At 39.4% G+C, this 21,434-nt stretch overlaps 1 protein-coding gene across 1 annotated transcript in view; it reads left to right on the top strand.

The window, feature by feature from the left end:
• TRPS1 (transcriptional repressor GATA binding 1) overlaps positions 1-20,360 on the top strand; it is a 319,326-nt gene extending 298,966 nt beyond the window's left edge. The window contains 2 exon segments of the mRNA XM_042465644.1: positions 13,267-13,389; positions 18,821-20,360. Coding sequence (XP_042321578.1) covers positions 13,267-13,389; positions 18,821-19,882 — 1,185 coding nt within the window. The 3' untranslated portion in view covers positions 19,883-20,360.
• The last annotated feature ends 1,074 nt before the right edge of the window (positions 20,361-21,434 follow it).

Below are 21,434 nucleotides of genomic sequence, written 5' to 3'. Positions count from 1 at the left end.
TCTTCCTGTATCTCTGGATGCATTGTATCCATCAACACAGTCAGAGGAGGAAGTTAAATATGACATCAGAGAGGCGGAAATCCATTCTGGGCAGGGTGACCAGACATCCTCCTTTTCAGAACATATCCTACATTTCAACCTTCTGTTCTGGAGGAATTTCCAAAGGTCCTCCACTTTGAGTGTAATTAAAAGGCATGAATTTATCTTTATATCAGTGTTTTTTAGTTTTTCTTTGGTCATGTCCTCCATTTATCTTGAATGCCTTACAGTTCTTAGTGCCTTATGCTCCTTTGCATTTAGGATATCTGAGTTTTAATCCAAACTTTAAAGAAGTGTGCCAGGAAGTTGAATCCAATTATGAAAAAGCTACCTTGAGTCCCAGTTCAGCCACCTTGAGTCTTGGGTTTTGGGATGGAAAACAATAACAACAATAATAACAACAACAGCTGAAGAAGAAGAAGAAGAAGAAGAAGAAGCAGATGATGATGATGATGATGATGATGATGATACTTTAAAAGTCATACTAAAATCCAGAATGGATTCACCACCCATTGAAACTGAAACTGCCCATCTTCATTGTACATGGGTATAATCTATTTATTCCAGATTACTTTGAGACTCATGATTTTTGTTATTTATTTATAAGTTGTTTTCTGCATTTGGTTTCTAAGCATGGCTTTTCCAAAAAAGCTATAATGAAAATTACCTCTTAACTGTTGCAATTTCTGTCACAAGTAAACCCGCCCATTCAGTAAAACTCTGTAGGAATGTAGACTGTACTAATTACTGTAAGTATAGTACAAGCAGAAACTTTTCTTGCATATTGCATGAAGGTCATGAGGCTGAAGGACAAGCACTATCTCAGATTTGAGTAGCAAGAGCAAGGTTTGCAGCAAGGTTCAAAGGCCTGTTCATCAACATAGCTAGGATTCTTCCCTGCCAAAGAAGACCAACAGCATTTTAGGAGGCTACAGTTTAGCAGAGGGACAATGTCTTCTAAATATCAGTTCCTGGGGAAAACAAGTGACTGGGTTCATTTCCTTCATGTGGGCTTCCCATTGGGCATTTGGTTCAACACTTAGAATCCACTGTAGAAGTGTAAAAGTTTCTGAAATATAATTGTTTATTAATAGGGTACAGCTAGGGCCCCTAAATAGTGCCCTAAAGAGACACTGCAATAGATTCTCTAATAAAAATGTTTTGGTAATCAACCTTGGCAGAGATTTCATTTCAACACCCAGCTCCTTTGCAGTTGATGTGCCCCATTCAGCTCTCTATACCAGCACTGGTATCAGACAAATCTATTTATTGGGTGTTTTCCTTCATTCATCTGTAGGTTGTTCTAAGGGATGACAACAGTACAAGAAAGCATAAGATTGGCCTTTAAGTCACATATTTTTTGAAACATGAATTGTTACAGTTAACTCATCAGACTGATTCTTGGAAGGAAAGACCCAGTGCATTTAACTTATTTTCAAGTGTGCATTAACAGAGTGTGATAGTTACTAATTAACTGCTGTTTTATAGTATGTTAAAATTAATTACAGCAAAGTAATTAGTTACTATTATAGTCGCATTTTTAAATAAAGCAATTTCTTACTAGCCTGCTCCACAAAACTTAATTAAAACAATTCTTTAGAGGACTTTTTTTTTTTTAAATGATAGGTCACTGGCCTGTGATACAAAACTCTTCTTGTCCCTTTGTTGTTGCTTTAACACCCACAACAAAGCACCAGCATTAGCCACCATTTGAACCATGTCATATGTATGATAGTAATGTGTGACAAAAGGCCTTATGGCTCATTAAATTACAGTTGTAGTCTAAGGCCTAAAATGCATGGACCAAATAAAGTGGCTTCTGGCCACTTTTGGAACATGGTGTTTAGATGACGCACCACCCCCAAAGCTTCCAGAAGCCACACTGAGACCACACTAGGGGACTAAAAACTAGCCGTAAAAGGAGTGGAAATAATCTGCTCCTGGTGGTGCTGGTTTGGGACTGTGGTGGCGGCCCAATTTGGAAGCAGGCCATGCGGTCACCATGGCCCCGGTGCGATCACAACCAGAGTGGCCAGAGGCCACTCCTACAGGGCCATCTGCTTTGTCCCCAACTCAACTATACAGTAATTATTTTAAAAATAAATTAGTGAAGTGTAATTTTTCTGTCAAATCGACTTCAATTTATGATAATCCTATGAACAAGAGGCCTCATAGTCACTCTGTCATCTATCAGCTAGATTTTTGGCCTTGCAGATTCAGGGCTGTGACTTCCTTGATTAAGTTCATCTATCTGAATTGACATCTTCCCCTTTCCTGAATTCTACCTTACCAACCATTATTGTCTTTTCTAAGAATCATGTCGTCTCATGATGTATTCAAAACACAACAGTCTCAGGCCCAAAACAGATGGGCCAAATGAAGCAGCTTTGGAGGTGTGACATTCAAGTGGCACATGCCTCCAAAGCGACCTGAAGCCATGCTCCAGTCCTTGGACTGGATCAAAAAGAACCGAGGATAATCCGGTTCCTGGTAGTGCAGGTTGGGTCCTGTGGCTGCAGCCCTCTTTAGAAGCAGGCCATGCAGTTGGCATGCTCCCGACCCACTTGCAGTGGAGCAGACTCAGGCCGCTTTTTCATGCCCGTCTACTTTAGCCCCAATTGAGTCATCTTGGCTTCAGGCAAGAGTTCAGGCTTGATTTGCTTTTTATTGTTGTTAACTGCTCTCAAGTCGACTCCAACTCATGGTGACACTGTGGATGAGATATCTCCAGCCCCCCTGCTCTGTTTAGATTTTGTAGATTCAGGCCTATGGCCTCCTTGATTGAGTCTGTTCATCTGGTGTGCAGTCTTCCTCTTTTTCTACTACCCTCTACCTTTCCCAGCATCTACCCCCTCACCATTCCCTTCTCCTTTTGTGTTGTGTATTTTTAGATTGTAAGCCTGAGGGCAGGGAACCGTCTATTATCCCCTCTGTTGTAAGCCACCTGGATTCCCAGTGATTGGGCGGCATATAAATAAAATCCCTTTATTATTATTATTATTATTATTGTCTTTTCTAGTGAGCCATGCCTTCTCATGATTTGGCCAAAGTACAACAGCCTCAATTTGATCATCTTGGCCTCCAGAGAGAGTTCAGGCGTGATCTGTTCAAGGACCCATTTGTATGTCTTTTTTTACTGTCCACAGTATCCTTAGCACTCCTCTCCAGCACCACATTTCAAATGATTTGATTTTCCTCCTATCTATACCCTTCATTGTCCAGATCCAGATCCACATGGCAATGGGAAATATTATGGGTCAGTTGTTTATCTTTATTCTTTAGTATCTTGTTTAGTTCTTTCATAGCTGTCCTTCTCATTCTTAGTCTTCTTTTTATTTCTTGGATGCTGTCTCCTTTCTGATCAATGTTTGATCCAAGTTTGGGAACTCCTTTACTATTTTGATTTCCTCATTGTTTAGGCTGAATTTATATAGATCTTCCGTGATCATTATTTTAGTATTCTTTATGTTACGCATTAAGTTTACCTTTGCACTTTCTTCTTTGACCTTCCATAGTGTTTGTTCCAAGTCTGCAATTTTTCACTAGTAGTGTGGTGTCATCTGCATCTCTTAGGCTGTTGATGTTCTTTCCTCCAAGTTTAAACCTGCTCTTTGTATGATATTTTCTTTGTATAAGTTGAACAAGTTAGGTAATAAAATGCAGCCTTGTCTGACCCCTTTGCCAATTGGCAACCATTCTATTTCTCCATATACTGTATATTCCATATGTCTAGAACCCATTTATTTGTCTTTTTAACACTCCATGGTATGTAATTCATTGCTTCTAAGCTCTGGCCAAATAAACAAAATGACTGCATGAAGATAAAATTAAAATGTAATAGAAATAATAAAATATGATTCACATGGAAGTAGCACTTGTTTCCTGGTATCGGTGAAATAATATGTCTTTCTAATTATCCAGTGTGTCCCAGCAGCTTTTCTTTACATACCAGCAATCAGTCTGACTGATCCTGTTGAAGCTTGCTTGCCTGAATTGAAATATCCTCCTCACTTTCTTTTAAAAGCCAGATGAAGTTTGTAGTACTGGATAATTAAAACAAATCTTGAGTAAACCGTTTCGCGGAGATAGGAGTTTGATGGCTGGGTATATAAAAATTGTAACCAGATGTTATGCAGAAGCCACAGCAATATAAAGATCATGGGCCTTATTTTTTTTTCATTCCAAAGTAAAAATATTCTAATTGAAGTTGTCAGCAGGAGTGAGACTAATGTGCCTGTATTTGATTAAATAATAGTTTATTTAAAATTCAGTGTGGCCCAGAATTGGATGAGACTGAAATAGGGAAAACTCGAGTACGCTTTAATTTTTCTTTTTTTAGCCAACATAAAGGAGGGAAATGGGCCTTGTGAAATGTTAACAATTTTGTGTAATATTGCCAGTTCCTGTCATTATCAATTGAGCATTCTCACCCCATCAGAGTTCTGCAATACAGCCTGATGCTTAGAGTTTATTTCCCTTTTATTCGTTGACTGACTGGGTAAAGAAAGGAGAGAAACTGAACAATGCATCATGGAACCGTTAACACTGTTATAGATGGTTGGGAATGGTATGTCAAAAAGTTTTATTTCCCCTGGCCAAAAAATCCATAGTTTCATAGAGTTACATCCATATTGCAGTATACTTGAAACTGCACATGTCCTTATCTTTAAGAGAAATACATTTGAATACCATGGAAAACATGGGGTTGGGGGCACAGGGACCCCATGAATGTGGAAAACTACAAATAACAACAACACTATGTTTTTACTGAGATAACAGATCTCTAGGAATCTCCAGGTCCTCCAGTGCAACTCTGTGGTCAACATCTCCCAAACATTGACCATAGAATTGCACTGGAGGAGCTACAAATGCCTAGTGGCATGTTCTCTCTAGGAATCTGTAGGTCCTTCAGTGAGACCTTTGGTTAACGTTGACCATAGAGTTGTGCTGGAGGACCTAGATATTCTTAGAGAGAACATATTAATAAAATCCATGAATAATCAAATCTGCAAAAATCAAAGCCACAAATGTGGAGGGACGAGCATATATTTAATTTGCCACAGGCTTCAGATATTAAATTTTGCCCAAGGGAGCAGCTTGTATGATCCTCTGGTAATGATCACACTATTCAACTTGTCCATGCGTGGGAATCTGATTTGACATTGGCAAATGTGCAGTATTACTACTTCAATGTAGAGAGCCACTGCTGGCTATGCAGTGGTTTGAGTGTTGACTAGAACTCCAGGAGATCAGGGTTTATATCTCCTCTCAGTTGTAGAACCCCATTGTGTAACCTTGGGCAAGTCAAATTTAACCTAAAGAAGATGACAATGATAAACATCCTCTGAATTAATCTTATCAAGAAAATCATATGATAGGGTCTCCATAAATCAAAATAGACTTAAAGGCACATAACATAAAACCCACAATGAAAGTGGCCTTAGTATTATTTTACTACGGACAGCTTTGCTTGCAGTCTAGAAACAGAATCCTTGCTTTAATGATACAAAACTAGGTGACCAGTTGTTCTCTGGAAAAATCAAATTTCCACATTAAAGCAACTTAATTGGAATAACCCACCAAAGCACATTTCTAAAGTGAAAGTAGAACCTGAACTGTAGAAGGCAGAAACTCCTTAGATTTAAGGGGAAAATGCTTAAAATACTAGAACTCTGGAAGGTGTATATCAGATCCAACCACAATGCAACAAACGAAATGGTTGATGTTACATGTCCTTGTTTGTTTCTGCTTCTCACTTCTTTTCTTGCCATCCAATCAGAAGGATAACATGAAGGAATCCAGCCTTTGGGCAGAGAAAGGATGATAGTTTTCTTATCCAGCTTTCAAGTTATAAACCATTGGACTCAGGCTTGACATCAGCCTGGAACATTCAGGTAGCTGCCAGGGCCCCTGTGTTGATACCTACTATTGATCAGTCTCTCATGCTTGGTTGCTCGGTCTGTGTGTTTTCCACAATACCCCTGAAATAAACCATGAACCATGAAAGGGCTTGCAATGGAAATAAAGTTTGCTTACTAGACTAATATTTGTAACTTATAATGCACCTTTCTTTCCTGATGGAGCTCCATGTAGCTTCCATAGATTTGGAAAGCAATCTCCCATTAAGTAACTAACCTATCTCAGCATCCCCATCCTCTCTTATCAGACAACACTAAATGTTCCCACAAATATATCTCATGTTGCTGAGGTTACTATCTGAAATGTAAGGAAAAGATTAAGTGTGTTTTATTTGGTACTTGTTTAAACATTTTCCATTGCATCTTAATGACTTGTGTTTAATGACTGATTAATCTGTTATATGTGGTTACTGGATAGATATGCTAGATAGACTTTCCAAAAATGCTAAAAATGATTCAGTTTTGAATCTTGACACCTAGACTGTCATGTTGATAAATAAACTATTATTTCCAATTTATTAATACCCCTGTTCTTGAATCCTGAGAGAACCAAGATACCACTACAACACTCATGTGGGAGTAAGCCCATTTAACACAGTTAGACCTAAATTTAATATTGGCAGCATGCAGGGGGTGTGGCCCGCACCGAGTGACACCATAAAAGAGGTATGACACCTGGTCAACCCTCCCCACTTTGGTTCCACCACTTTGTACATGAGGAGAACGAAATGATGGCACTGGGGGAGCTGCATGCCCCCCACCTCAGTGTTGCTTCTTTGTTCTCTTCATGAAAAGAGTGAAGCAGCAGCACTGATGGAGCTGTGTGCCCTGCCCACATCAGCGCCAGCGGTGCAGTGCACAGCAGGAGGAAGTGTTCCCAGCCCCTGCCAGCGCTGTTCTACACATGAGTAGAGCAGTGCATGGCTGCGAGGTGGGTGGCATGCTTTTGGCCCCACCTCCAGAAGCCCCAGCTGGAAGTCCCACCTCACACCAGATGACACAATAGGGGAGTGAATCTGCAGCGTCTGAGGGAACATAAATAGAACTGGGTTATATGGCATTTTCTATGGTTGTGACTTGGTTGTGAATCTATGAAATCTGAAGATATGTGTAAAAAGAAGTACATCTATTGCATTTGATATTAAACAAATATCCTCAAAATTACTCTTAATTGCAAAAAGTTGTTGCAGCTCAGCTTTTAGTTCATTGAAATAATGATAGTCTGGGCATACCTAGTTGAAGAAAAACCTACCGAGTGGTAGAATAATTTCAATACTAGTTGACATGAAAGGAAGACCATGGTAAGCAAATGAAAATTGGAAGGATACAGTTTAAATTACCTCCTGAAGAAAACCTGAGGGGAGGGGAGAAATATTCAAATTCAGGGTTGCAATAAACTATTTAAACCTACATTATTATTATTATTTCATCTAGAGATTAGCCTGACTGTTACACAAATAATTTTCATTTATCTTTGAAGTTCTACATTCAAGTAATAAGTGAAATGTTCTCAAGTGTTATCCTGGTTCAATTTGAAAACCTCAACATCTTTTTAAAATATATCCAAAACGTGAAGCATTTCCCAGAAATGGCCAAGGGCTTCTTATTTCCCATACATGAGGTGGCTGCAAATGGAACATTACCTTGGTTGGATGTTTGTATGCTGAGCTCTATGCTAGATGAGGGGGTGAGTGTGTTTTGTTTGTGGCACTCCATTAATTAAAATCTGGGCAAAAAATAGGCCCCGTGGATGCTGATACTTCTCCCTAGCACTTCTCCCCAGCATTGTTTGGCTTTCCTTTGGCTTTTTGTTGCTTTATGTTGCTAGATTAAAAAACAAAATGAGAGAGTGATTGAGAGAGAAAGATGGGTAGGCTGCTGTGAGTTGCATGGCTTGAGTGTGCTGCTTATTCATATAAAACTTTTTGGTGGCTTGGTTAGTGGAACATGCTCAGAGATTAAATACACTCTTTCCTTTTAATCCTCTCTAAAGCTTTCTTTCTCCTGAAATTAATGTATCAGGAAGCTTTCCTCATAGATGCATTTGATATTTCCCCTGGACACTTAGCTGCTGTGGAAGGAAGGAGGGAGGGGAGTTATCCACAACCTGAGAAATTTTTCATGGTTGGCCTTCCTCCAAATTATAAACAGCTGAACTGATTTAAATAAAGGTTTTAATTTTTTTCAAAAAATCCTCACATCTGTGCTGACCAGTTTGTTGCCAGATTTCAGACCAATGTGATTTGAGACAAACCACTATATTAAACACCCAACCTAGGAACTAAAATGGAAATATTGACAGACCCTTAACTGTAGTGGTCCCTCCAGGCAGTGTTGTTATAATGTACTGGCTATAAGGATCCACATAATTAAAGATTGACTTAGCAGTAACATAGTTTCAATTACAGACCCTTTGGGCTTATTTTCCCAAGCACGTACAGGAAATTTGCATGAATAAGTCCAATTAGTAACAAGTGGCATTGATGGAAATTCAGATCCCTTCATCTCTCTCTGTTCATTGACTGTTTGCAATAGACATGTTCAGGAGTGCAGCTAGGAGACTCGGTTAGGTTAGATGTCTAAATGAAATTGAACACCGTTTGTGCTGATTTGCAGTGGCACTTGGTGATGTTAAGTTGTGGCTTGCTGGTAGGCGGGTTACAGACCACCATAAAGTACGCGCTCCACACGTACTAGGGTTAGGAAGGGCCATATTAGGGTTAGGAAGGGTCTTACCTTCCTCACAGCCCTTATTCCTAGTACGCGCGGAGCGCGTCCTTAATAGCAGTGCCCATCCACAGGGGCGCCGCCATTTTGACGTCTTGGACACATAGCGTCAAGACGTGTTGCGGCAGAAGTGACGCCGCGAGGGCGCGCTTTGCCCCTCGCGGTGCCACTTCCGCGTTTTGAAAAGGAGTGCCATTTCGGCGCTTCTTTTTCGCTGCGCTGGGAAGCCTCGCGGTCTGGCCAATGGGGCTTCCCTCTGCAGCGAATGGTGGCGGTGGGAAAATGGCCGCTTGAGGGCGGTCTGTAACCCGCCTTACTTAGCAGTCTGTTTTTGTGCTGAAGATCTTTGTCTGTAATGGTGTACATGTCTGAAAATCAGCCTAGCATTTATGTAGATTTTGAAAGAGAGTTTATCCTTTTATAAAATATGTTTCGCAAAGGGATGACTTTGAAGGAAAGCGATCAGGTGCTCATGGTAAGTGAGATTCTTGGCTTGATTCAGAATTTCAGGCTTTCTCAGTGCACACCAGGGGGTGTCATCTGTGTTTTGAGAGTCCTTTCAGCTCATCATGTTAGTGCATCAGTGTTTGGCATCACTGGGTACATACCAAGTTCCATTATTATTCACCTCTTGACTACCTTCACTCTGTTGTTCCTTTTTGCTGATGTTTTCTATTCACCAGTCTCCTTCAAGACAGTGAGTAGTGACAGGAGCTACCTCTGCTCAGTTTGCCCACTATGACTTGTTCTTGTGGTTTAGACTCAAAGGGGCAAACAAAATAAGCACTGGCAATGTCGGTGAGGATCTGGTGCAAACTACAGAGCCAGAACTGCAGTGCCTGCAAGTGTCTTGTGTCCTAGCAAGTTGCCTGATGTGAGTTCTAATTACCAGAAACTGCTACAGCAGAAAGCCCCATGGCAATCATCCCCACCCACAAAGGCGTACAGAACCAAGACTGTGTTTGAGAAGTGAATGGGAACAACAATCACATTTAGCAAGAAATGATCATGAGTACCAACCACAATAGAGATGGCATTCACCATCAAAAATTTATTCATTTTGGTTCTAGCAATAAAAATTTTAAATAAGATTTGGGCATGCACCTAAACAGCAATTATCTCTACAATCCACATCATTTCATAGTAATAAATTTCAGTAACAGTAAAGGGTCTGACATTAAAGACTTTTGCATGTGTAGTTTTTTTGTGGGGTTTTTGGGCTATTTGCATATGTGTTTAGAAAGTGGGCTCTGTACTGTACAGTATGCTTCCACTAGAAGATGTAAAAATAATGTTTTTATATAAGTGTTGTTTAACAGTGCAGAGAAATCGCTTTAGAGAGTCAGAATGGTGTAATGGTTTCAGTGCTGGACTATGATTAGAGACCACAGTAAGAAAACCCCTGGTAGCGTTGACTTAGGATTGGTATGAGTTATAAGTGACAAGAACAAGACATAGTTTAGAATTACATTATTAGTTCCTGAGCTGAGAATAATTCCCCTGAGTTACTTGTTTACCCAATTTGTTGGTTCTGAAGAGTGATAAATATCTTCCATCCATCCTTGAATCTCCCAGAGATTTTCCTTTTCTTATTCGTAACTGAGTTAACACACCAATCCAACTTGTATGTTAGAATGGGATGGTCAGATCCCCCCCCCCCATTTAGAAATTATTTGCATTTTGTCATGCATAAAAAATGCACAATAATTTCCACGTCTGGTTTATTTCCCACATAATCTTTGAAATAATAAAGAAAGATTGCTTCCAGTTATAGAAGTAATTTTATATTATCATGACTTGGATCCAGGTTACAGCAGATGTGAGCTCTGTGCTGTTTTTCAGGTGGCCCAAAATTGTGGGGTTTATTGTTTGTTTTTTGTTTTGTTTTTTTAGACACAGAACTTTAAAATGAAATGCACTTTATTGTTTTAACAAATAAGTTGGATGTAAGCTCTCATCTTTGTCAACATTTTTTATCTGGTACCTGTGTATCCTACCCAGTCTGCAAGGCAATCTATTTAAGCCACCTAGCTCGAAGGCCAAGATGCCTTACACATATAATAAGAACCACTTAAGATCAACCAGAACTAAAGTTACAGGCTGATATATGAGTTGCATGGACTTTCTTATCCATTGTATCTACAGTAACCATAAGTCCAAATCAGAATACTTTATTACACATAATTTGTTAAACATATTTCCTCGTCTTTAAAAAAAGTTCTGCAGAAAATAATCACTCATAAACCTTTGCAAGCATGGAAAGTATCATGCAAAGGCAACACCCTGTTCTTGTTCAACATGCCACTGCATGTACTCATCATTCCCCCACCATACCAAAAAAAAAGGGGGGGGATGGGAAAAGATTTTCTTCAGTCAGATCCAAATGCTGGGCATGCAAAAGAGTTTCCATTTAATCTCACTCCTTTTTGGTCAACAATGAAGCTACTTAATTAAAAGTTTATTGATCTCTAGGGAAGGTATTTGGCAACTCCTTGTGCTCTCTCAGTGATAAGTTGGCCAATCCTTTAAGAAAAAGAGGTTTAGATACTTCTTGTACAAATTTATGAACTGAGGTTAGACCATTAAGCTAGCATGTACTATACTTTATACTGTTGTGCTTTGTTGTGTTAGATTTTTTCAACATTTCAGTGCGGTGTAGGGGTGTGTGTGTGTGTGTGTGTGTGTGTGTGTGTGTGTGTGTGTGTAATGAAGTGTGTATATAAGTAATGAATAGACATACTAAACATAAATCTAAAGGCACTCTGAAGGCGGTTGCTTACGAATTGGCCCTATTGTACTGAGATTTAGGTGAGACAGGGAGGTGTAATTATGGTTGTGATTTAGTGGTATTGGTTGGGAGGGTGGGAACGGAGTTTATTCCGTTGACTATTCTTGATTTTATTACCACAGCTTAAAGTAACGCAACCTGCTACACTAATGAAATTGTGTTCTTGGTTTAAAAGGGCAATTGTTAGTCTGACTTTGGTGCTCACTGAAAAACATTTCCCCAATCTTGTTAAATTATTGCCCTCATTTTAGATTTTTATGGCTGTGTAGGTTACCCGCCCTTGTTTCTCTACGTTTCATTCATTTTCCTGGTATTGATGATTAATGGGGGTTGTCGAAAATGTTAGAGTGAGCAGGCATCAGCAAATGCAAGATCATAATTAGTTTAGCTGACGAGGGGCCTCTGATAGCACTTGCATCTGGATGGAAAAATTACCCTATAGGGAACTGGCTGATCACCAGGTCTTTTTAGTGATACATTGTGAAACACCCGATGAATCAAGTGCCCTTTCAATGCCAAGAAAGTGTTCCACACTCCAAGCCAAAATTATGTCTGCAAAAAGCTTTCCATTTGAAATGTATCAGAGTACAATTATAACCATTGTACTTTCTTGGCACCAGGACACCCCCTTCCCTACAGTGTAGAGTAAAGTTAAATAAATTACTTAAATTTGACGAAACCTTGAAATTTTGATTTACAAGGCTAGTAATTTTTTAATTTAGAACAAAATCAGCCTAATCTTTTACTGAAACTGTTCTCCCTCGATACTTCCGTGAGATGGAGGAGTTTTAATAAAAGTTTATTTTTAAAATAAACCAATGATGAAATGATTTGGTTGTCCCCCGCCCCCAGGGAGATTGAGAATAGCCAAACAAGACAGCTATGCCATTGCTGTTAGCCGTTGTGCCCACAAATGCAGCCTGTTTTTTTGTTTTGTTATAATTTTAAAAATCCACACTGTTCTTATTAAAATGAAAAGTTGAATGGTATCATTATGCCACAGAAGCTTCTCTCACCAATGGTGCCCAGAGCTTGAACAGGGTGGATTGTTAGTGAATCTGTTAAGTTCAGTCAGTAACCCAGATAATGTTTATTTAAAATCTATCCACTGATGAGGCTGTGTTGCCTAGTTTCACCTCAGGTTTGGATATTGTATCATTAGTAACGCCATGTCCTGCGGAAATGGAGCCATGTTCTCAGTGAGCAGTGGGAAACAGAATATTATATATGTGATTTAGAATTGCATCAGACTGTAATCCTGTAAATTGTGTATTGTTATGGATACACATAAGAACAGGAATGAGTTGTTATTATTATTATTAATCAGAAAGATTATTATTATTATTATTATTATTATTATTATTATTACTGTTGTTATTGCTAATTTGATATTAATGGTCATACTTTTTTAATAAAGCCACAATAAAAGCACCTTCAAGATCAGCAGGGATCGCTCTGCTTCGAAAGAGAATTGTAAAAGTCAGAGTTTGGAACCTAGTCATTAAAAGGCACAAACTCTATAAGTTCAAAAAGTTAAAACTGCTGCAATGGCGGGGAAGGGGGGTTGAAGCAATGGCATTTTGCACACCTCATCCATCACTGTAGAGTAAATTGTAATGAAAATCAGCAGTGCCTATTAAGCACAATTGAACCTGACCTCATTATGGGCAGTGTGGTTTTCTACTATCAATTGTTGCCAGCCTAGAGACAAAACTTCTGTGTTGATTTGTCCTAACTCCACAGATCATGTGACTAACCTTTGACCTTATATGTGTCCCCCCCTTCCTCTTTCAGAGACGAAGAGGCTCGGGTGTTTTTTGTGCCAATTGCCTGACCACAAAGACCTCTCTCTGGAGAAAGAATGCAAATGGAGGATATGTATGCAATGCGTGTGGTCTCTACCAGAAGCTTCACTCGGTAGGAAGAAGTTCCTTGTTTTATACAGGAAAGGTTTTAGGCAGCTCAGCTGAAGTTGGGCAGCTGCGGTTAATTTCCTAACTGTGCTTCTCCCCCCTTCAATGCCGTAACGCTGGGATCAGATGTGACTCATTATGGAAGACGCTGATACACCATGGAGAGGAGTCTGTGTTGGAGATTACCAATGAGGCATTAATTATTTTGATACAAAATAAAGAATAAAGTGAAACTGCTTCCTCCTCTCACCCAAGAATTTCACAGAAACTCATCGTGTCATAGAACTTGTGCTGGTTTCTTCGCTTAACTCAAGGTTGGGCAGAGTGTGACCCTGGGGTCTCATGGGGGCCCCAACTGCTTTTGCGGGACTCAGCCCCTCCAAACTCCCCAAACCAACCCTTTTCTGGCCCAGAAAACAAACCTCCAAAAGTGCCATTTTTAGATAGATTGCAAGCTGCCCCTGCACTGTTTAACATAAAAAGCTATTTAACTTCAAAATTAAAAGTGAAGTTCCTTATACTTTTGAGTTTCAGTTGATTGACTCTGTGTGTGTGTAGTTGTTTTTAAGAAACAAACTGTGTTTGAAGTTTTTCTTATTTTGTCTTTATAACCATACTTTCATAGTTCATACTTAATCCCAAAAAGTTTATTTATTCCACCAAATGTTAATCATAGTATTAAAAATGGAGGATTGAAGAGGAAGCACAAACATAGCTTTACAAGGAAGAACTTCTACATATCTTGTGTTAAGATGCACATCCTATTTAGGCCAGTTCATAGGGAGCATTTTCACAATGCCTTCTGTAAGAGCATGCAGGTTTTAAAAAAATATTTTCCTAAATTAATCTGACATTATGCTTTGATAATTTTTACCCTTGGGTTGTCAAGCAAGCACTGAATGTGATATAGCTTCAAGGATAATTTTCCTTTGTGGGCTTTAAAAAAAATCCTCATAAAGCAGTTCTTATAAATCTATGCTGGCTATACTGCTAATTGGTAATAAGTTGTAAAACCTTTTATTTCATTAGCACAGACCTAAGATAACACCATTTTAGCAGCAGTATTAGAACATGGTAGTGAGCTGCCATTTGGGTACATTGACATTAAAGAGTTTAATTTAACTCTGTCCAATCAAATGCCAAGAGTATAATTAAATCTTAACCCTGCTAGTTTATGACAAACAGGAAAACACTGAAGTGCATGTAGATTTTCAAAAGTTAACATTTTGCTAAAGAAGTAAATGAACACAGAGAAGATCTCAGTGGAATTCATCCAGGGCTTTAGACTGGCATAGCTGGAGATAATGCTGGAGGGCTTTGAAGAACTCCAAAACCACTTCCAAGACCAACTCACCCAGCTCAGGAAGGGAGACTGTTGAGCACCAAGGTGGGAAATACACCAACAGAATCCCTATTCTGTCCCTTCTCCATCTTCAAAAACAGACATTCAAACCCAGAAGATTCTGGGATAGGGCACCTAGTGAGGAAGATGGAATCCTGATAGACTACTGCAGTTCTACCTCCATGTCCTGCAGGCCTTTCCTGCTGCTGTACAGAGAACACAAGCAGACAAAGCTTGGAAAGTTTAACCTCCCCAAGTTCATCTAGCCAGGTCTTTGTTATACAATGCAGGTCAGTATTCTCATCCAGGTTCATGTCTTGGATTACGGGTGTTTTTCTGTTTACTGACCGAGCATTGAAGAGCAGCATTTTCAGTCCAAGGAGCCCATTGCAGAGCTATCCATACTGTTTGAAGTTGAGGACAGTTTAGGGGCAAGCACCATCTAATTTTCCCATCTCCCGAATTTATAACATTCTCTCCCAGCTGTGTGTCCCTCTGCCCATAACAGTGGTAATAGCTGCTCCTGAATCAACTGCCCTCCTATACTTTCCATAACAATGTCTGCCAACAGCCAGGATATTTTAGAAGACTGCAATTAAAAATTTGGGCAGAATAGCCAAACCCACTCCGATACCCTCCAACTAGGAGGACTGGCCCTTGCCATTGCTCTACCCTTGAAGTGGCTCCACCAAAGGGGTCACCACCTTCAGTGACAGCCCACCAGTGGCAGACCCACCACCTCAAGTAGCCAGCTTTTATTCCCTTACAGGAACATGACAAGTAGAGCTGACTGGTTGGCACAGTACCTGTGGCCCTGGTACTACTGGGATCAGATGTCAGGCAGCAGTCCACTGGGAGAAAGAAACAGGCAGGCCAGCAGTAGAAGGCTGACAGACATGAGACAAAGCCTCTCTCCTCTCTGAGGCATGATGGCTGCCTCTGCTAACACATACTTACATATTCTTACATATTCAGTTCCACAGTGTGAAAACAGAGTTGTGCATGGAATTGTATTGTGTGTTATGCATGCAGTTGTGCATGTGCATCTCTTGTTGCATTTCACTGAGCAGGTGGTAGTGCTTAATTCCATGAGCATAAATTTGTGCTCAGTCTCCTCGATGCAGGATTTCTGTCATTATGCTATACAGCAGACCCTGAAAAGGGAATAGCGAGCATTTCATCCTCCAGATGTTGTTAAGCTACAATCCCAATCATTCTTCATCATTGCTTATGCTGTATAATTGAGGGGAGTTACACTGTAGCATCATATGGAGGGCTGCATGTTTTTCAACCCTGCCCTAAATGATCAAATCATGTATTTCATGATTATCAGAGATGAATACCATATATACTCATATATAAGTTTCCCTCATGCATAAGTCAAAGGCAGGGTTTGGGACCAAAATTAGATTGTGATATGATCTGTGGAAAAATCAAGGGTGAAATTTAGGGTCTTGTAACAAATGATATAAAGGATGAAGCAAATGAAAACAATACCAAAATACATACAAATTTCTTTAAAATAGAATAGTACAACATAAAAGAGATAAAGAATTTTCCCATAACCTAATATAAATCCAACATTTAACATACAAAAACAAAGACATAAACACATATTTACATTAGATCTCTCATATTATACACCTTCTAGTTATTACTTCCTTTACATTTCTCTGAGTAGAATGGCAAAGGGCAAGAGCGTAGTCCATTCCAGGAGAACCTAAAAGAAGCACCAATTCTCTCTGCTCCCTCATTGCTCCTTTGAGGGAAATCGCCAAAGGGCTGCCAGAGCCACCACCATTTTCCTGCTCAAGCATTCAAAAAGGCCAAAGACAGCACCATGGTGGAGAGAGTAGAAGGGGAATCAGTGTTTCTTTTTGGTTCTCCTGAGACATACTAAGCTCTCCCTTTGCCACTTTACTCAGAGAAGGGGATGTTTCCTTCTTTGATAAGAGTTAAGGTACAGCACTTACATTGACCCATGGATTATTTGACCCAGTTTATTTGGGTTGATTTTTTTTTACTAAAATTTATATAGTTATACATGAGTATATACAGTATTTGGCTTGAATTTTCATGTAATATAATAGTAATAATTTTTGTATAATACATGGATTATTTGTTTGTTTGTATCTACTTATTAGGGGTCTAGTGTAGTGTACTGTATATTGATTTAAGCACTGAGCACTCAGAGACCAGAATTGAAGTCCCCACTCAGCCATGGAAACCCACTGAGTGACCCTGGGCAAGTCATGCTCTCTCACATATAGAGGAAGACTGGTAAATCTCTACCATTCAGCCATGGAAACCCCATTAGTGACCCTGGGCAAGTCATGCTCTCTCATATACAGAGGAAGATAATGGTAAATCAGTCTTGCCAAGAAAACCCTATGATAGAGCCATTAGAAGCTGGAATTGACATGAAGGCACATTTGGGGGGGGGGGGTCAATGTATTTGTTACATTTATTAGTTGCATCAACTATCTTCCTGTGAGTTCAAAGGAGGATATCTGGTTTCCTCCATGCATTAGTTACATAAAATATACTAAACACCAAGTTATTTAAAAGACAGTTTTTAGAATGCTGACTATTTATTTAAGACCTATTTATTCTACATCTGCAGCAGAATGAGGTGGCAAAATCCTGAGACATAGACTTCAGCACTTCATACTGTAGGTGCTCAATATGATTTATGAATATTAACCTACATTAGAATTTACCTAGAGATAGAAAATGAGTACATCTGGTGAAGAACTTACCTTTATATAAAATAGATTTTTCTAAAACAAAGAAAGTGTAAAAGTAAATCTAGTAAAAACACAAATTGTTCAGCATATGTGTTTGAAGTTTGGGAACTAATGGTAGCATTACAATTATGACATTTATCTCTTTCCCTTGCTTCATTGAGGAAGCTGCATTTCAGTCAATACTCTTGTGCTAAGTTAACATCTTATTAAACATCTAAATTACATTTAATATTCAACCTGATTTAGATTTTTAATAGAATAAAACTTGACAAGTAGCAGCCATAAGTATAAAGCCATTTAGGACAAAAATAATTTGAAAGTAGCAAGAAAGAGACACATGATAAAGGAGCTAGTGCATAGACATCTTTATGATGATGATGATGAGTGGATGAAAAGATTAAGATAGCTGCTTTAAAGCCACCTTGGGTCCCTTTTTGGGATAAAGATGGGATAGAAATAAAATAAAGTTAACCTCAAGCTCCTCATAGGAGTGACTAATGGCTCATTATCTTAATCCCTTTGGGCACTGAGCATTAGCTAGTTGGAGTGCATCTTCAAAAGGTTCCCTGTCTGTGGACTGTTGTTGTTGTTTGCCTTTAAGTCATTTCCAACTTATGGTGACCCTACGGCAAACCTATAATGGGGTTTTCTTGGCAAGATTTGTCCAGAGAAGGGTTGCCATTTCCTTCCCCTGAAGCTGAGAGCATGTGACTTACCCAAGGTTGTCCAGTGGGGTTCATGCTGAGCTGGAAATCAAACCCTGGTCTCCAGAGTTCTAGTCCAACACTATGACTCTGGAGACCAAGGTATAATTCCCAGTTCGCACTAATAACAACATATTTGCTTAAAGGAGATAGACAGAGTGAATAAGAGAGAAAGACAGTTCCGATATCCCATTCCAATAGACCATGCTTTACTAGCTCAGTAGCAAGTTCATCAAGGTTTTTTTTTTAAAAAAAATAAAAAGGTTAGATTTAGAGCCTGTAATTTTGAGCATTCTCAGACAAAATAGAAGTGATTATGGATTCTGTGTGCTGAACTCACCCTTGAAAGTACCAAAGTAGAGAGATAGCATGTTCAGTTTAGCATTTTGAGATCAACTAAAACAATTCAAAGAGGCACATGAGACAGATTTTTTTTAAATGTTTAAAATTAAGTAGTTGTGTCACAGTCCTTGGTTGGACCTTGTATTTTCTTGTTTTGAAGAATGCCTTAACTTACAACTGTTCTACTGAAATGGCTTGATAGGACTCTGGTAACTAGAATCTAGACAGTGGGTTCTGCAAACCTTTGCTGAGCATTTTTTTTTTGAATTTATTTATTATGTTTTTGTGTTTTATATGCAGACTCCGAGGCCTTTAAACATCATTAAGCAGAACAACGGTGAGCAGATCATTAGGAGACGGACAAGAAAGCGCCTTAACCCGGAGGCACTTCAGGCTGAGCAGCTAAACAAACAGCAGAGAGGGAACAGTGAGGAACAAGTCAACGGCAGTCCATTAGATAGGAGGTCAGAGGATCACTTAACAGAAGGTCACCAGAGAGAAATTCAGCTTCCCAGCCTGAGTAAATATGAAGCCCAGGGTTCATTGACTAAAAGCCATTCTGCTCCACAGTCAATATTGGTCAGCCAATCTCTGGATATTCATAAAAGGATGCAACCTTTGCACATTCAGATAAAAAGTCCTCAGGAAAGTACTGGAGACCCAGGTAATAGTTCCTCTATATCAGAAGGAAAAGGAAGCTCAGAGAGAGGGAGTCCAATAGAGAAATACATGAGACCTGCTAAGCACCCAAACTATTCGCCACCTGGAAGCCCTATTGAAAAGTACCAGTACCCACTTTTTGGGCTTCCGTTTGTACACAATGACTTTCAAAGTGAAGCTGATTGGCTGAGATTCTGGAGTAAATATAAGCTGTCCGTTCCTGGGAATCCACACTACTTGAGTCATGTGCCTGGCCTACCAAATCCTTGCCAAAACTATGTGCCTTATCCCACCTTTAATCTGCCTCCTCATTTTTCAGCTGTTGGATCCGACAATGACATTCCTCTAGATTTGGCGATAAAACATTCCAGACCTGGGCCAACTGCAAATGGTGCCTCTAAGGAGAAAGCGAAGGCACCACCCAGTGTAAAAAATGAAGGTCCCTTGAATGTAGTTAAAATGGAAAAAGTTGACCGAAGTACTCAAGACGAGCTGTCAACCAAGTGTGTGCACTGTGGCATTGTCTTTTTGGATGAAGTGATGTATGCCTTGCATATGAGTTGCCATGGTGACAGTGGACCGTTTCAGTGCAGTATATGCCAATATTTTTGCACGGACAAGTATGACTTCACAACTCACATCCAGAGGGGCCTACATAGGAACAATGCACAAGCTGAAACGAATGGCAAATCTAAAGAGTAAAATAAAATAAAATTAAATAAACCTTAGCACTTAGCACAATTAAACAGAAATAGGTTTCCTTGATGGGAATTCAATAGCTTGTAATGTCTTATTAAGCACTTCATATAGCAAGCATGCCTTATTCAGTATAAAGTCCTACATTATTTTCTCCTCCCTCCTTTTCCTTCTTATAAACAAAAAAGTGAGTTCCCAAGAAAGAGAGGCAAAATGGATGGCAGCTGGAATGGGGCATGGGGTGGGTAGGGCTAAAGGATAATCACTTGTGACATGTCCCGCCAAAACTACACAAAATACACTATATCAGGGCAAGTCTCTTTGGGGGGGAAAACCCTTAACCAGATAACTAATGCTTTTCTTCTTGTACAAAAAAACCTTAGCTGGCTAGAATGCAAAGATGTATAATGCTGAAGCAGGTGTACAGTAAGATATGCACACTGTATAGCAAAATGGACTTACTAAATAAACGGATGTCCAGAAATCTAGTAGTATTTTTTATTATTATTTGGGTTCATTTTGGCCTAATTAGAAATCATCATTTCTACAATCTGGAGGCAGTACTCCTCTCTGGATGTTAGTCAGTACCCATTACTTCATCTCTACATTTTGCAGTTTACAACAGTTGCTCCTAGTCTTTCAAAATCTAGAGAAAGATGGACAACACAATGTCCATAGTTGCATGTACCCCTCTGGTTATTTGTGTGATCCCATCTCCATTGCCAAGCTTTCTGCTGCTGCCACCACTAAAATACCATCAATTATTGTAGGACACATAATATGCAAGAAGTATATCTCTTGTTTCTCAGAAGAAATGTGCTCCTAGCATGCTATTGGGAGTATCACCCTGCTGGGAAATAGTACCTGCTTCCTGCACACAATGTTTCCCAGCAGTATTGCTGGAATTTTTGGTGTGGTGGAAATTTCAGCAGTGGGGTTTGGGTGATAGTGCCCACGGCAGAAAAAAGTACCCTCAGTTGGATTTCTGAGGGGAGCATGCAGCCATCCAGCAAGTTGTTCTCTAATGGGATGAGTAGCTACTTGCAGATCCAAGATCCATCTTTATAAGCACTGAGGATCATGAAGGTCATAATATACTATCCCTTCTTTCTTGAGATAAAAACAAATAATTAGAACTTATCAGGAAAGCTTAAATAAATGATTTAGGGGCTTCAGAAAATGAAAATGATATAAGCAGAAAAGACCTTTTTCCTTTCCACCCTGCCTCATAAATCTTTGAAAGGTATGGGAAGACCTTTGTAAAGTGTACATCATGCTAGTCTTCAGTGAACTCCAACTTAAAACAGACCCAGGAGTTGCAAACTACATCTCAGGCAATTGTGGGTAACATGCTTTTGCCAAAATAGAGATTTTGGAGTGCTATTCTATAGTAAAGTACTCTCTCTAATGGCCTGCCTCTGGAAGCTATTTCATGAACTTGATAGAGATAGTTTTAATGTTTCACATTAGCTGTTCTTTCTCAATTTTGCTTCAGGGTTGACTGCACGACTGACTTCCCCCACAAGTCCTTTAGTTATTTGTATGCAGCGGTCAATTT

Source organism: Sceloporus undulatus, chromosome 4, assembly GCF_019175285.1.
Source record: "Sceloporus undulatus isolate JIND9_A2432 ecotype Alabama chromosome 4, SceUnd_v1.1, whole genome shotgun sequence".
In the NCBI taxonomy this organism is placed as follows: Eukaryota; Metazoa; Chordata; class Lepidosauria; order Squamata; family Phrynosomatidae; genus Sceloporus; species Sceloporus undulatus.
The sequence above is the reverse complement of the archived record's forward strand: the minus strand, read 5'-3'. Positions and strand labels throughout refer to the sequence as shown.